Below are 16,754 nucleotides of genomic sequence, written 5' to 3'. Positions count from 1 at the left end.
AAATCTCATGGGTTACCTTCAGCATCAACACATCAAATAACATAGCCCGTCACCAAGTTTGATGGCAAGTTTATTCAACTAGGCACACTAGCACATGAATTAGAGGAAAAGGACATCCTTAGTTGGCTATACAAGGATGAGGAAGAAGACAGAGCAGCTACTATGGAAGTAGCTATACTAACATAGCTATATGGAAAAGGTTACCTGATCATGCAACAAATGGGATACACTGGCAAAGGACCTATCAGCAAGTGTCAGGAAGGTTTCACAGAACCATTGGATCCTCCTTCACAGTTTTCTAAAGACAAAACAGGATTGGGCTATGAACACACTCTGCCCCAAAGAAGACACCAAATAAATATCAAAAAACTCAGTGGAAGGCAAAGAAGAAATACAAGGAAAACTCATGGTAGGAGGCACTATTTGAATCAGGAGAAATAATACAAAAGGAACGTGAATACCAAGAAAAAGAGAAACAACACGCGAAGTTGGCCATTCAAGAGGCACCTTGTGCAGAAGTACATCATGTTCAAGAACCTGTTTCAAACAAAGAAGAATCACCCCCTGACAACATCACTACTCCCTGAAGAGAGACAGTATATGAGCAGATGCAAAGAGTAGAAGCAAGATCTGATAAATAATCAGAGAAAACTATCAGACTAGTATCAATCATCAAGGACCTGTTTTTACCCTACAATATACCAGTCCATAGCACTGAAAGAATCTGGGATAATACCTCTGAGACTGATTCAAATGAATATGAATGGGGCAGTTGTTCCAATGTTACTGAAGATATTGTTGCAAATGCCAGTCATACACCCCTTTCTCAAGAAGAACAAGGCACAGAGCTTAGACCACTTGAATTTGGTCCACAAAATATCTATGACACCAAGGAAAATGAGCAACGACACTAGGAGCAAATCTACATGGAGGATGATACCATCAAAGACCTCGACAAAATCATTAACTTATTTAATATCCCACCCAACCTTGATGATACCTCCATCCTAACACTTACAACGACTGAACTCAACCCACCCAATGACTCTTTACCACTTATCTTTCCTGACCTCATAGATTGGGATGAACCTGAAAAAATCATGACATACCAATTTTCCCAAATGATGATTCCATTATCCATTACTTGTGTACCATCAACCCAAAAACAGACTCTACCAGTGAACAAAGTAACGACATCTGCAATTAGGGGTGTGCCAAGTCTCTCGGTCGCAAAAATGAAAGAAATAAAGGATCTACTGCTGAAAACCAGTCAATGGCAGCACTAGATCACAAAAAAGTAAAAATAAAGGATGCATCTACAGGTGAAAACCTTTTTGAGGCACCTAAAGATGGGAGACTTGACACTCTTCCTGCACATTATCAAGAGAGATCACCCATATTGATTGAGACCACTCAATCAATCAACATTAGTACAATAAAAGCAGCCAAAAACATACACCTAGCAGAATCTTTGACAGAGGAAGAAAGATCAGAGTTTATCCAATTTTTCAAAGAAAAGCAAATCAATTTTGCTTGGTCATATGCAGATATGCCCGGGATTGATCCACACTTAATCATGCATCACTTATTCATTGCTCCGGGAGCCAATCCAGTTAAGCAAAAATTGAGAAAGATGAATCCACATGTAGCACTCATGGTCAAAGCTGAGCTAAAGAAACTATTAGACATCGGATTTATTCGACCTATCAACTATGCTGAATGGATCTCCAACATTGTGCCAGTTTCAAAACCAGATGGCAGCATTAGGATATGTACCGATTTTAGAGATGTCAATAAAGCCTGTCCAAAGGATGACTTTCCTTTGCCCAGTATTGACATAATTGTAGACCTCACAGCAAGCCATGCAATGCTACCACTAATGGACGGTTTTTCTGGTTATAATCAAATCAATATAGATCCAGAGGATCAAGATAAAACAACATTTACTTGTCCCTGGGGGAAATATTGTTGGAATGTCATGCCTTTTAGCTTAAAGAATGCTGGGGCAACTAATCAACGAGCAATGACGACAATCTTTCATGACATGATGCATACCTTCATGGAAGACTATGTGGATGATTTACTAGCTAAGTCATTTACTCGGGAAGAACATCTAGGCATATTGGAGAAAAATTTTGAAAGGTTGGAGAAATTTCAAGTCAGGCTCAACCCTAAGAAGTGTGTCTTCGGGGTAACATCAGGCAAGTTATTAGGCTACATCATGTCAACAAAAGGCATTGAAGTAGATTCAGGAAAGGTACAAGCCATCATGGAGATGCCACCACCTAAAAACATCAGCCAACTCAGATCCTTGCAGGGATGGCTCCAGTCAATCAAGTGATTCATCGCCCAACTAGCAGATAAAAGTCTACCTTTCAATCATTTTCTACATAAGAATGTACCATTCAGATGGGAAGCCAAATGTGCAGAATCATTCTATCAAATCAAGCAATACCTAATGAACCCACCAGTTTTGGTACCACCAATAGCAGGGAAGCCACTTATTCTCTACATATCAACAACAGACATATCATTGGGGGCACTATTAGCAGAAGAAAATCAAGAAGGAAAAGAATGAGCTATCTATTACATTAGTAGAACTTTGAATGGATATGAGCTCAATTATACATTCATTGAGAAGGGTTGTTTGATAGTGGTATTTGCTTCTCAAAAGTTCTGACACTACATTCTAGCTCACACAATCAAGCTAGTAGCAAAAATTGATCCTCTAAAGTACTTACTCAACAAAGCATCTCTCACAAGCAGATTAGCTAAATGGGTAATGATTCTTAGTCAATTTGATATCCACTACACAGAGCATCGAGCTATCAAAGGACAAGTAATTGTAGATCAATTAGCTGATGCACCACTACCAGATAAACAACCAATGGAAATCAAATTTCCAGATAGGGATGTTCTTGTTATTTCCACCAAGCAGTGGACCCTATACTTTGATGGTTCCTACACTCAACATGGCTCAGGTACTGGCATTCTATTCATCACTCCTGACGGAAACACCATACCAAGATCGTATAGGCTCATGTTTCCATGCACAAATAACATTATTGAATATGAGGCACTGGTTATAGGGATCACAATGGTCATGGAATGGAGAATCACAGAATTAAAAGTCTATGAAGATTCACAACTAGTCATCAATCAGATCAACAATGACTATCAGATGAAAGATGACAAGCTGCTACCATACAAACGAATGGTGGATGATTTCAAACATTATTTTGTACACATCACCTTCGAACAAATACCAGTTTGGACAACAGAGCAGCCGATGCAATGGCTACTATCATTTCACTGCTACAAAATTCTAGAACCAATACCCTACTCATTGACCTATCTAGAAATCAAGAACGTAACTTTATCCGGCAAGCCACCCGTTACACTCTGACTACTAATACTCTTTACCATCAAGGTCTAGATGGTACTCTTCTCCATTGCCTTGATCGTAACAAATCTGACTCTGCTTTACAAGAGCTTCATGAAGGTATATGTGGCACACATTCAAGTGGTCCTACTCTTGCTAAAAAACTTTGAAGAATGGGATATTACTGGCTGAAAATGGAAAAGGATTATTATCATTTTGCAAAGAAATGTCCTAAATTCCAAATCCATGGCAATCTTATACATGCACCAGCATAGGAACTACAACCATTCACGACATCCTGGCCTTTTTGCCAGTGGGGACTGGACTTAGTAGGAAAAATACACCCTTCATCTTCAAATGGACACAAGTTCATTATCACTGCAATAGAATACTTTACCAAATGGATTGAAACAGTCCCCATGACCACAGTGATTGGAAAACAAATTGCCTCTTTCAGTCTTAATTATCTGATCTGCAAATATGGCATTCCAAGTTCCATCATCACAGATAATGGATGACCTTTCAAAAACCAGGATGTGCGAGAACTATGTGAATGATTCAAGATCCAACATCATTTCTCTACACCTTACTACCCACAGGGGAATGGTTAGGTCAAGGCATCCAACAAAACAATATTGAAAATCCTCAAGAAAATAGTGAATGATGCGGGAAAAGATTGGCACGTGCAACTCAATCCAGCACTTTGGGCATACAGAACTAGCATCCACACACCTGCAATAGCTACACCATATTCATTGGTGTATGGATCAGAATCAATTTTACCCTTGGAGGTAGAAATCCCATCTCTCAGAGTATCTTTGAAAGGCCTCATTCCAGATGAAGAGTATCGAGTAAACCAAATGCAAGAGCTAGAACTTCTAGATGAAAAGTGACAACATGCCTATACTCACCTCAAAGCATATCAACAATGCATGTGTTGAAACTACAACCACAAGGTCATCCCTAGGATTTTTAAAATCGGTAATCTTGTACTCAAAGAAAATCCCCGAAATCAACAAGATCGAGAAAAGAAAGGGAAGTTTGAACCTAACTGGTTAGGTCCCTATGTCACCATATCAGCCTATGGATCAGGCACCTATCAGCTAACAACTTCAGAAGGAGATGTGCTCGACGAACCAACCAACAACATCCATTTGAAGAAATACTATACTTGAACAATCTAATGCACAGAAAAGTAAAAAAAAATCAAAACTAAAAAAAAAAAAAAAAAAAAAATAGAAAAAGAAAGGTATAATAAAAACAACTGGTGAAAACCTGGCAACAGGCGCTATTGTGAGAGGACAACTCCTTTATCTATCTATACTCTTGAACTTTTATATCCACAATCAAGCACCACCAGCCATCGCCCAACACTTTATCAAAATAGCATTATCTAGGATATACTTAGCGTAGTCACTATCCTAGTTTATTCAATAATCATTTCATCATATCCCACCATGGCTTGGTAATCACTGTACATATCCACATTAGGAGGTAAATATAGCTAGGGGAAACATTGATCAACATTTTGTACTAAGTCAAAACTTGCAGCAAACTAAGAGCATCATTTCCAGCAAACAAATCAACAATCAAGAGAACAAAACATTGATCACTTAACAGATTCACAACACAGGATGGATGATTTTCTAAAGTATAAAATGCTTGCATCTTACATGAAGTTTTGACTATTTTTGCACTTGAACTTTTTTGAACTATTCGATCCTCTAAATTTTCTCAACAATGCATCGAGCTAGAGAAAGTAATTGGGAATCCAATATTTTTATTTTTTTTTGTCTGTGAGGCGATCACTTGTACTGTGCAAATACTTCTCGAGACGTGATTCAAAGCATATCACTGAAGACATGGTTCCTCTTTGTGCATACAACTGGTTTAATCTTGTCTGTTTATACGCAAGCCACACTCAATTAGTCTTGGTTCAATTATACCTCAACGCTTGTGCCATCTTGCAATATCAAAAATCATGTAAATTTTTCTCAGGTTATTATGGTTCAATTATACCATTATGCTTGTATAAATTTTCAACATATCCCAATAGCTCAATGATGATAAACACAAAGAAAGCAACAACATGTGACTATACAGGAATGACAAATGAAAGAATGAGGATGATCAATTAGGTTGCATATCATTTTACAATTAGTTGCATATCATTTTAAAATTAGTTGCATATCATTATCATACATCTCATTTTCAAGATACATCTCACATCATATCATTATCATACATCTCATTTTCAAGATACATCTCACATATCATGCATCATGCATCATCATATCATATCCATCAAATATCAAATCACATGCATCTATCTAAGCATTGCAACATCATCATAAAATCATCAAGATCATATATAAAGCATCATCCATCAAACACATCATATGTGGATCAAAGAAAACAATGTCGTGTATGTATATATATATATATATATATATATCTCAAAAATGATCAAGTATACAAAATATGTCATGTCTATACCAAATACAACAAATGATCAAAATACAATAAAGACAAGGTCTCTCAATTATGACTATCTCTTGAGGGTGACGATCTTGCGGCAGATGTCCCAACACCTGGATCTCCAGGTGGATCATGTCGAGGTGGCCCAGTCACACCCCTACTCTTTGTCCCTGACTCACTTCGAGATGACCGACTAGCATTAAAGCTAGGGGCCCTCTACTCTCTAGGGACTAGGTCCTCATACAACCACCTATAGTACTTGACCGCCATGGTAGTGTGTTGTATCTCCCTCAGTGTGTCTCGCATCGGGGCACCTGATGTCGCTCTTTGTAATTTCTCTGCAAGCTCCTCTACTCGACCCCGATGCTCTCTCTCTATCCCGCTCTGTGGTAAGCTAAGTAATCTGATGTTGATGCGCCAATAACTATGTCTGCAGATGTTGCACAGACAATTGTAAGGATCTAATCTGAGCATCCTCTCGGTGAGTGGGAATCTGAATCTAGAGGGGTACCTATGTTGTGGTACCCCCTGTCCTCGGCAATGGTGGGAGAAGCACATCTGACCTCTTCCTCTGGGCAGGTCGTCTGAAATCATCTGTCCCACCCACAGCTATTATCACATCCTCTGCTCGCCCACCACCCCCAGCTCCAATCGCCAAACCTCCCCTGCCTCTATCCTCCACGGCCCACCGTACTACTCTCTCAACCTGTATCCCTCTATCCACACCAACTCCACCTCTATCTCCTCTCCTCCCCCGATCTCCTCTCCCTCTATCTCCACACCGACCTCAACCACCTCCTTCACCATCTCCTTTGTCACCTCCTCCACCATCCCCACCTCCCTCATCAAACTCCTCTCCCTCCTCTCTCTGTCTCCCTAGCCTCGCGGGCTGCTCATCCTCATCCTCATCAAAAGCGGGAATCATCTTCGCTGGATCAGGTATCCTGGCCACCGCATGAGCCACAAAGAGCGCTAAGAAATCCTCTGTCATGCCTGCATCCACTACCCCGTAGGCACAGTCCCATATCTAGTCGGCTAGGTGCATGTACTCCTCAACCGCTGCAACACTATCAATGGTTGGTCCCCACTTTGGCACATATTTCCTCCATCGAGCATATAAGCATACTCCCTGCAATATCCTCTATTGTCATTCATACTGTCGTTGAACTCTACTATGCAAGAATCTCTCAATAATAAAGGGCGTCTTCCCTATCAAAAATCAAGACATATAGACATAGGGAATCTCCATCCCATCCTCCTACCACACCTCGCACTCCATATATGGTCTCTAGACAATTGTATCAATATCATCAAGCACCCTCCTCCAGTGCTCTAGTTTGCCCAGCTTACGCTAGACAACTATCCCTGTATATCCATATGCATAGTCCCGTCCAATTGGCCTATTCTTGTCTACAAGTGGCCTCGTTGCGGGAATGTGCTCCCATGCCCATACCTATAGCAACGTAATCCCAGCTGATAGACTCCCATACCCCAAGTATACCACCTGATGAAATTCCATGTATAAGTGAGCCAACATAGTAGACCCCCATGCAAACTGACGACCCTGCATCACCATGTCCTCCAAGACCAACCCCCATCCCACTTCCAGTCCCTTCGAGCTATGGTTGGGACACAAAAATCCACCTATGAAACCTGCCAGTACTGATGGTAGAGGGGCGTAATCCAAATCAATAAACTCCTGCCAAGGGATCTCATAACCGCAAATCATATCATCTTGCAGAATCTGGTGAAGAGCCTCTGTCCCACCCTCCTCAGTCTGCTTGTATTGCAATAGTGCACCTACCACAGGAATCCACAAAATCCGATAGCAATCCTCAGGTGTCACTATAATCTCACCTGTAGCCAAATGAAAGGTGTTGATGTCACTATGCCACCTCTCTGCCAAAGCTATCAATAAACCCTGGTTAATGATATACCGGGGCATCTCTAACAAGGAGGATATTCCACATCTCTCAATGATGTCCCTATCTACCTATGTCAATCTTGGAATCAAAGCCCACAATCTCAGAAATCGCTCTCGCGACTGCACAACCCCAAGCCGCTCCTGTCACAAGCAAAACTTGTCCAATATTAGTTCCACTATCATATTAAAAATCCATATCAAAACACTATATCCACATCCACTTGAAACATTGAAAAACAATTCAAGTTTCACATCATATCCAATCCATATCAACATCAGATCACATCAACTTGAAACAATGCAAATCAAATCAAGTTATTTATCAAATCCATATCAACTTGAAAAACAAATCAAGTTTCACATCCATATTAACTTCAAAAATAACTCAAGTTTCACATCCATATCAACTTGAAAAACAACTCAAGTTTCACATCCATATCAACATCACATCAACATCAACTTGAAACACTGAAAAATCTAATCAAGTTTCATATCAAAATCCACATCATATCCAATCCATATCAACATCACATTCACATCAACTTGAAACAATGCAAACCAAATCAAGTTATCTATCAAAAATCCATATCCAAAAACCATATCAAAACCCATATCGGACATCAAAAAATTTTCAAAACCCCACACAACAAGCATGCAGATCGACTATCACACTCATCCAAGAAAAATTGGCCGACACCTACTTACCCCAACCTATCTTCATTCATCTCAAAAATCCCTCACAAAATCTTATTTTCTCCAACATTTTCTGCCTACGCGCTAAAAACTTTTATCTACGCGCTAAGTTGCTAGCTATGCGCTACCCTGTCCTATCCATGCGCCACCACTCTGACCCTATGCGCTAAAAAAAAAAACCTATGCATTATTCTACTCCACCCTTGTGTTGTCGATTTTACCCTATGCGCTAGGTTTCACCTATGCGCTATCCTATTCTACCCTTGCGCCACCCCTTTAACCCTATGCGCTAGGTTTCACCTATGCGCTGGCCTGTTAGCCCTCTACGCTAAAAGTCTTAGATGCGCTATCCTAAACTTCCTATTGGCTACCCAACCCAACCCAGACACTACCCTAGTTTTTAACATTCTACGCGCTACCCTTTTTATCGTATGTGCTAAGGTGCAGACCCTATGTGCTAAACCGTTAAATTCCGCATTGAAAAATGAAAAACATGACCAAAAATGACAAAACGAAAAAGCAAAAAGGGGCAAAAATTGATGAGTTACCGGTGGTCCATACGTGGCAGGCCTTCGGTACCGACGAACGCTCTCGAATCGATGAGAAGCATGGGGAACCGACATTTTGTCTTTCTCTCCAAATGTCACTGTCTCCAAAGTCAACAAGCACAAATGATACAAATGAAACCACTTTTTACCTTTTTATAGGGTAAATGAAAATTAGGGTTTAGCGGTGGAACATGTAAATTGCTCATGGTCTCGCTTTTTAATCCTAACAAACATCATTATCGGGAGATGAATCGAATTAACGCAGTCAACATAGACCAAATTTTAAAATGCGATGAAATTTATCAATAATTATCAAAACCAAATCAAATTTTCAAAAAAAAAATTGATTCATCTCCCGAGGGGGCATTATCAACATCATTTATCAAATCTGGGGCACAACATGAACATCTCGATACACGACATCACACTGTTCATGAACAAATTTTGACGACACATCAATTTTCTTTGAATCAATATGTGCACACACGTCACTTCAAAGAGGGGCAAAATGTAGACGTATAAAAATGACCATATTCCTAAATGAATATTTAATGTTCATTTTATTCTCATTCCTCTATTTAGTTAAATCTAATTTAATTAAATCATCCACATTCCTCTATTTAATTAAATAAATTATTCAATTTATTTATTTAAATTCACTTAAACCTTTTACATCATTTAATTGAATAAATCATTTTATTTAATTAAATTCCTTCTCTCTACTTTTAATTAAATTTACATTTAATTAAATAGTTCACCCCAAATAAATAAATCTAATTTATTTAATCCTCCACTTGCAACCACAATTGAAATAAATTAATTTATTTTAATTAAATTCTATTATCCCTCACCCACTTGCATTTTCCTACATCTCCCACTTGCCTCCTAAACCCCCTTCCTAAATTCTTCTAGAACCCATCTAATCCTAATCAATTAACCTAAATCCTTCAATTATCCCCTTTCCCTAAATTTGAGGATGTCACTTCTCAAATTTGGAGTAAAGTCTTCTAAAGGCATTAAAGCCTTTATGCCTTCAACAAGCTAACTTGTTGAATACTAACCCTTTGTGGCATGGTTAGAGACTTTTTGCCTAACTCAACCCTCATCTAACCCTGGGGTCTCATCAAGCATTCATTGCTTTGATCATGGTTATCTCCTTAACCCTTGCACAAGAGTTTACCCCTTGGGTAAAAGCTTTATCCAATGGATAACCCTAACCTAATCTTAACCCTAACCTAACCTTAACCCTTACCTCCTAAGGTAACCATAAGGTCTTCTCAAGCATTTAATGCTTCTTACATCTCCTCTCAAGCAATCTCTTGTTGACAATTGTAACCATTTCATTGGTGAGAATTGTAAACATGGATTGATTAACTTTCAATCCTGACCCTTGATAAGATCCATCAATCCTAACCATCCTTTGCTTGTTTCTCCTATAAATAGAGCCCTCATCCCTCCATTTTAGGATCCAAGTCTTTAGTGTCATACTTACACTCAATTTTAGAAAGCATCTAGCCTCTCTTTGCAATAGAAATAAATCTAATAATCATTTTAGAAGCATTTCTATCATCTTAGTTAAATCATATAACTAGTATATCATGTTAGGATAGTATTTTTACTAATCTTGTCATCTTATCATCTAGTTTAGTTCATTTGTTAGAGTCATGCATCGATAGGATGCATTCATACTAAATTTGATCTAAAATATCCCTCATTCTTACATTTGTCATCCCTAAGTCACTTTTCTCAGTGATCTAAGAGCAAAGGCACTGGCTTGAGGGACCTTGTGAGATAGAGAACAATGGAACATCCCTTGGGAAGTTGATCTATTCCTCATAGCTCCATAACTTGCACCAAGAGTCCCATTGGTGTGTGGACAAGTCTTTGAATAATTTTCATAATTTCAGTTTCATTGAACTGTTTTTCCCGCATACACTATGCAAACCAAAAGATGACAAAAACTCAAGAGTTTTGAGGATAGAAATATGACAATGTCTCAACTCATCATGCCCCCCAACTTTAAGATCTTGTTGATCCTACAGCAAAAGGAAAATTTCTAACTCTTGCACTAATTCTCAGATCACCAATGGTTCCCTGACCTGTTCCTCCTGAAGCTAAATTCAAGTTAAATCCTTTCATCTTTTCCAGCCTGGACCATCTGGCTGATTCTTCTGTAACTACATCATAGGGCTAATACGTAGGCTTACATCTCAATAGTGGCCACATAAGAATAGGAGGTTGATAAATCAATGGTAACTAGTTATTGGCCTTCTCTCTGGCCAATTGTATATATTTGGGGGCTCTTTGCATAGCTTCCTAAAAATTCTGCAGTGAATGAGGTTCTCCCCGCTTCAATTTTTCTGGTAAGTTATTCCAGCGCCTAGTTAACCCATCTATTGCATTTGCACTGTCAATCTGAACTAAATGCTCATATGCCTTGTATATTTCCTCTCTCATTAGAAGCACTATTTTCCTAACATCATCTCTTACCAGTAATTTTTGCCATTCATAATAAAGAGCTCTTGGTTCTTTTGCTTCTTTCTTTAATGGCAATGGACAGTCAAATTCAAAGTCTTTGTATGCTCTAGCTTGTGCTCCCATGTTGATCTCATTTTGAATCCATGACATTAAAGCTTTTATATGGATATCTCCAATATATAACAAAGGATTCCACTCACTATCTGAGCGTACAACATAGTTATATAGATAAAATTCACATAGCAAATTCTTCACAACTGCTGGAGAAGTCTGGTAAGCATAATAAAATTCCTTAGGGCTTTCCAAAGAGGAGCTAAGGTCCCTGACAATGCGGTTCAATTTGAAATTTAAATACTGCTCCTTTAAATGCAAAGCATAAACCCTTGGAGGTGCCCTACATTGCATCAATTCGGGGACCGTACTAGCGATTGTCTCAACCTTAGCTTCTAATTTCTCAATTTTGTTATCCCTCTTTTCAATTTCTCCTTGATGTTTGTCAATAACACCTTGCAATCTATCCCTCTCTATTTCCCATTGTCTATAAAATGTTAAAGAAATAGATAAACTCCTTAGGGATGATGGAGGTCTAATAGGTGTTACCTTAGGCTGTGGAATCTCTTCAATAAGTTCCTCAAGCTATTGTGGAATCTCTCCAGCAGTTTCCTCAAGCTACTGTGGAATTTCTCCAACGGTTTCCTCAAGCTGTTGTGGAATTTCTCCAACAGTTTCCTCAAGCTTCTATGCCACAAAAGAAAGATTTGACAGTCTATCTTCATCACCTTCTTACTAAATTTCAACTTCTCCAGGGCTCCCTTCTTCTGATGTTTCCACTGAAATAGCCTCTGTCGAATCACCTGTTGGACAAGCCTTCTGGGTCCTACTTCGTTTTCTTCTCACATAAACCTTTGGAGTGGTTACAGGAATGGTTTCTACCTGTGGTTTTGTTGCATGAGTTTTTCTTTTTGACCTACGCCTCTTGGTTGCAGGAGAAATTTGACTTGCATGCGTTTGAACCATAGGTTCTTCATCTCTTTCATTTATTTCCGATTCCTTCCCTTTTCTCTTAGCAATTGGTAAATCTGTTTGAAGAGAAGTGGAGGGTTTCTCCACATTTGACTCAACCATCTCTTCTTCCATAATAACCGCAGCTCCTTCGGCAACAAGCAAATCATCCTCTGCAGCAACTAGGGGAGAAGAGGGTTCTACAATATTTTCTTCTTCAACTGGTGGATCCTCTGCAACAGGAGCATCTTCAACCCTAAACTGCAATATGTCCTCAAATACCCCCCATTCCATCTGTGAAACATCTCTAAGAGAACGTTCTACAAGCAATTTAACCAAACCATGATGGTTGACATAATGATTTCCATTTTTTCGCGTTTCTTTAGCACTTGTAGAAATGAGGTGGTATAGAAAATTAGGGACATTCATCCTCCTGCCATGCCGTAAATGACTAAGTAATTTAAAATGTGGTGAATGTAGATTTGAATATCTCCCTTCGCAAGTAATGTAGTTCATGACATATAAAGCTACCTGAGGCCACTCTACTGGTAGGGAAACCTTCCTAGTTCCTTGTTTGTCCATCGTTAGAGGTCCATCTATGGGAAGTGTAAACTCTGCCCTAGCACTCCTTGCATCTTTTGATTCTGGAAACAATTCTCCTTCCTGCGGCAACCATGTTACTTCAGCTATCCGCTGCTTCATAGAAATTACCCTTAAACCTTTAACCGTAGCTTCTCCTTCATTGAAGGAATGCATAAACTTTGCAACAATTTCTTCATTAAAATCTGTTATTTTCAAAAAGTAATCAATCCAGCCATGGTGTCTAAAATAATGCTCACAAAGAGCATCCTGCAGTAATGTATCATGGAATGTTGGTTCATGGCAGATCGGATCTCCACCCATTTCTTACTCTGTTAGTATAGCACACTCTGCAGCTGAGAAACGGAGAACCAAAATATCCTACAAACTTGAAAATTAAAAATTGAAAATTGAAAATTCCATACATATCTCCAAATTTAGTGGCCAAATTTGGCGGCAGAATTTATTACTTCCTTCCATGAAAGAATATCTTGTTAAAAACAATGATGGCAAGCAATCAATTCTAAGTACCGAAAAGGATGAATAATTACTAACTTTGGAAACTTAACCATAAAACACCCCCCCCCCCAAACTTAACTTAGCACGTGTCCACACAAGCTGACGAGATTTAGGGGAGTGTGCGCGGATTTAGGAAGGCAATTGTTAGAGTAATTGGGTCTTTACTTGATTAATTAAAAAATATTTGTTTAATTCTTTAAGTTCTCAATTATCTTTTTACACTTAAGCTAACATTAGGTGCATATTAATTAATTATTTTATTAATTATTATGTGCAAGCCTAGGGTTTTCCCTTTTTAGGGTTTATTGACCTATTAGAGGTTAATTTTTCTTTTCATTGTATTATCTTTTCACAATACATTTTTGGTGAATTGGACCTCTCATCTTTTGAGAATATTTTTCTTGTGTTTTGTGTGTTCTTCAGATTATTGCTTCCTTGATTCACCTTGTAACAAGTTATTCGACTTGCAGAAGATCTTTAGGCTACTGTGGGGTTGTATTTCTCAACTCCACTATTGTATCAGAGCTTCAGATTTGCAGCTACCTGTTCTTATTTTGAGAATTTTGCATTGGAAGTAGATCTGGGGTTTCAGATTTTTTTATGCACCTAGGGATAGGTCTTTTTTTTCTGAGCACTTTGGGCCTAAACGGACCTCACCATTGTGCTCTGAAGGCTCAAAAACCCCTATGGTCATATAAAATTTGACCTATTTTGGTTCCTGAGCCTCTGGGAGTATTTTTCTCCAAATCCAGGTCGTACGACCCTGGCACACAAATCGAGAAAAAATTCAAAAAAAGATTGCCTTTTTATGGCATGCAGGTCGAATTTTGATTTGTTTGAGAAAAAAAATTTAAAAAAAATTCGAAAAATCAAAATGCAAAGAAGGGGTTTCAAAAAAGTTTTTTTTTAATTTTTGCATAGGGTTCCAGATTGATAGCCCGGCCGCCGTACGGCTGACCGGACATGTCAGTCCGGCCCCCTGCGGCCCTGCCTCTAGCCCCCCCCGCCGGCTCTTTCCAGCCCCCGTAGCTCCCTGCTGGCCCCCAACCCCCGCCAGTGCCAGCCGGCTCCCCCGACCCCCGGCAAACTCCGCTGCACCACCGCCTGCTGGCCCAGCCGCCGCCGGCAGCCTCCACTGCACCTGCGCCCACCACCACGCTCAGCCGCTAGCTCTCCCAGCCCCACCGCTCCCCAGCCCCCGGCCTCCCCGCCACCAGCTGGCCCTCTGCCTGGCCTCCGCCGCCGCTGCTACTGCGCCCAGCTTCTCGGTCACCGCTCAGCTTCCCGGCCGCCGCCACCGGAACACCTCTGCCCAGCCCACCGACCACCCTAGCACCGCCACCAGGAAACTACCCAGCCACCGAAGCTCTGCCCAGCTACCACCGGAGTGCCACTCCCTGGCCTCCTCCACCTGTCCAACCACCAAGCTCTCTTTTTTGCCTCTTTCAAGGGGGGTTTGGTTTTTTGGCTCTATCTTGAGCATACGGAGTCATTTTTTCAAAAACGAATAGGCATCGGAAAGCTGGTTCCAAGCCCAACCTCATGGTGTTGGTAATTTTTCCAATTTTGTTGTTTGTCTATGTTTTTTTCTAGTCAAAGTGAGGTCTAGTTTTTGCACTCTGGGAGCCATAGAATGAGCATCTGACCTCCGTTTTTTTAAAAGTTTATATTTTTGGAAAGCGTATGTTGTATACTTTCCAGTCATCTAAGTTTTATTTCCAGATTTTGCTCCATGCATATTTTATTCAGTTTTTTGCTTTTCAGCACTCTGGTGGATATCGTGGTTGTTTCAGGTCCTAGGATCTCTTCTCTGAGTAGGATGTCTCTATTTTGGTTCACATTTCTATTTCCAGTCTTCTTATCATTGTAGCTTGTATTTATGCAAATGCACTGAGATAAAGTGTCATCATGCATTGTTTACTTGGGATCTTCCACATCGTGTGTCTTGTTGTACATGCACTATTAATCAAGTGTCATGAGGGGGTTGATGTTTGCCTATTGTTTGCCATCTTCTTTTGTCTAGTGAGTGTTCCTTCCATGACATTTACCTCATGATGTGTGTCAAGTGAGTGTTTCTTCCATGACACTATGTACTTTTCTCAGCACCTTTGATGTTCTTGGTTCTTCGTCATGCACTTCTTGTTGGTTGTTCTTTTCAATGTACCTGTCCCTCTTCAGCATTATGGGGAGGTTTATCTTGTTGGTTCTAATGCTTACGTGGTTCGATTGATTAGCTCTTCAGGCTTTGGTTTCTCATGCCATCTATATCTTTGATTTCAGTGTTTGCCTTATTTACCATCTGATTCAAGTAATGTCATTTGAGGGCACTCATACAGATTACAGTCTTCTCTACTTGGTCGTGTTCTATTTCAGTGGAGGTTCTTCAGATCAGTAGTTATTCTTCGACGGAGTTTGCAGGTTCTTCATGCTTCAGTGGTGTTCTTTTCCATCTCTTTTTGGAGTAGAGTTTTGTTCCCACGTGGTTTTCTCTATTTCTCTAGTTCATAGAGATTTTATTGTATTTGGGTACCTGATCAGGCCTTGTTGTCGGGACCCATCTTTCATGCTTTCAGTAGTTGTTCTAGGTTTTAGCTTCTCCCTAAGTCTAGGTTAAGGGGGGGTGTTAGAGTAATTGGGTCTTTACTTGATTAATTAAACAATATTTGTTTAATTCTTTAGGTTCCCAATTATCTTTTTACACTTAAGCTAACATTAGGTGCATATTAATTAATTATTTTATTAATTATTATGTGCAAGCCTAGCATTTTCCCTTTTTAGGGTGTATTGACCTATTAGAGGTTAATTTTTCTTTTCATTGTATTATCTTTTCACAATACATTTTTGGTGAATTGGAGCTCTCATCTTTTGAGAATATTTTTCTTGTGTTTTGTGTGTTCTTCAGATTATTGCTTCCTTGCTTCTCCTTGTAACAGGTTATTCGGCTTGCAGAAGATCTTCAGGCTACTGTGGGGTTGTATTTCTCAACTCCAATAGTAATAATCATAATAAAATCATAAATGCATAATTGAAATAAAGTATCATATGTACATACCTGCAGTCGTACGAAAATGATGGCGAAATGAAATGAAATGACAGATAAGAAAATGGGATGGAATGACATGGATGAAATTTTATTTATGGAGAAGAATAT

The 16,754-nt window shown here is 39.5% G+C and overlaps 1 protein-coding gene across 1 annotated transcript in view; it reads right to left on the bottom strand.

The window, feature by feature from the left end:
* Positions 1-12,289: 12,289 nt before the first annotated feature.
* LOC131873975 (uncharacterized) overlaps positions 12,290-16,754 on the bottom strand; it is a 30,334-nt gene continuing 25,869 nt past the window's right edge. The window contains exons 2-4 of the mRNA XM_059217168.1: positions 14,826-14,952; positions 14,562-14,744; positions 12,290-12,678 (exon numbers count right to left, since the gene is read on the bottom strand). Of these exons, the coding sequence (XP_059073151.1) occupies positions 12,290-12,678; positions 14,562-14,744; positions 14,826-14,952 (699 nt within the window). The remainder of the gene's footprint in view (positions 12,679-14,561; positions 14,745-14,825; positions 14,953-16,754) is intronic.

This window comes from Cryptomeria japonica, chromosome 3 (genome assembly GCF_030272615.1).
Source record: "Cryptomeria japonica chromosome 3, Sugi_1.0, whole genome shotgun sequence".
Classification (NCBI taxonomy): domain Eukaryota; kingdom Viridiplantae; phylum Streptophyta; class Pinopsida; order Cupressales; family Cupressaceae; genus Cryptomeria; species Cryptomeria japonica.
Note: the sequence above shows the minus strand (reverse complement) of the source record. Positions and strands in the feature narration are given on the sequence as shown.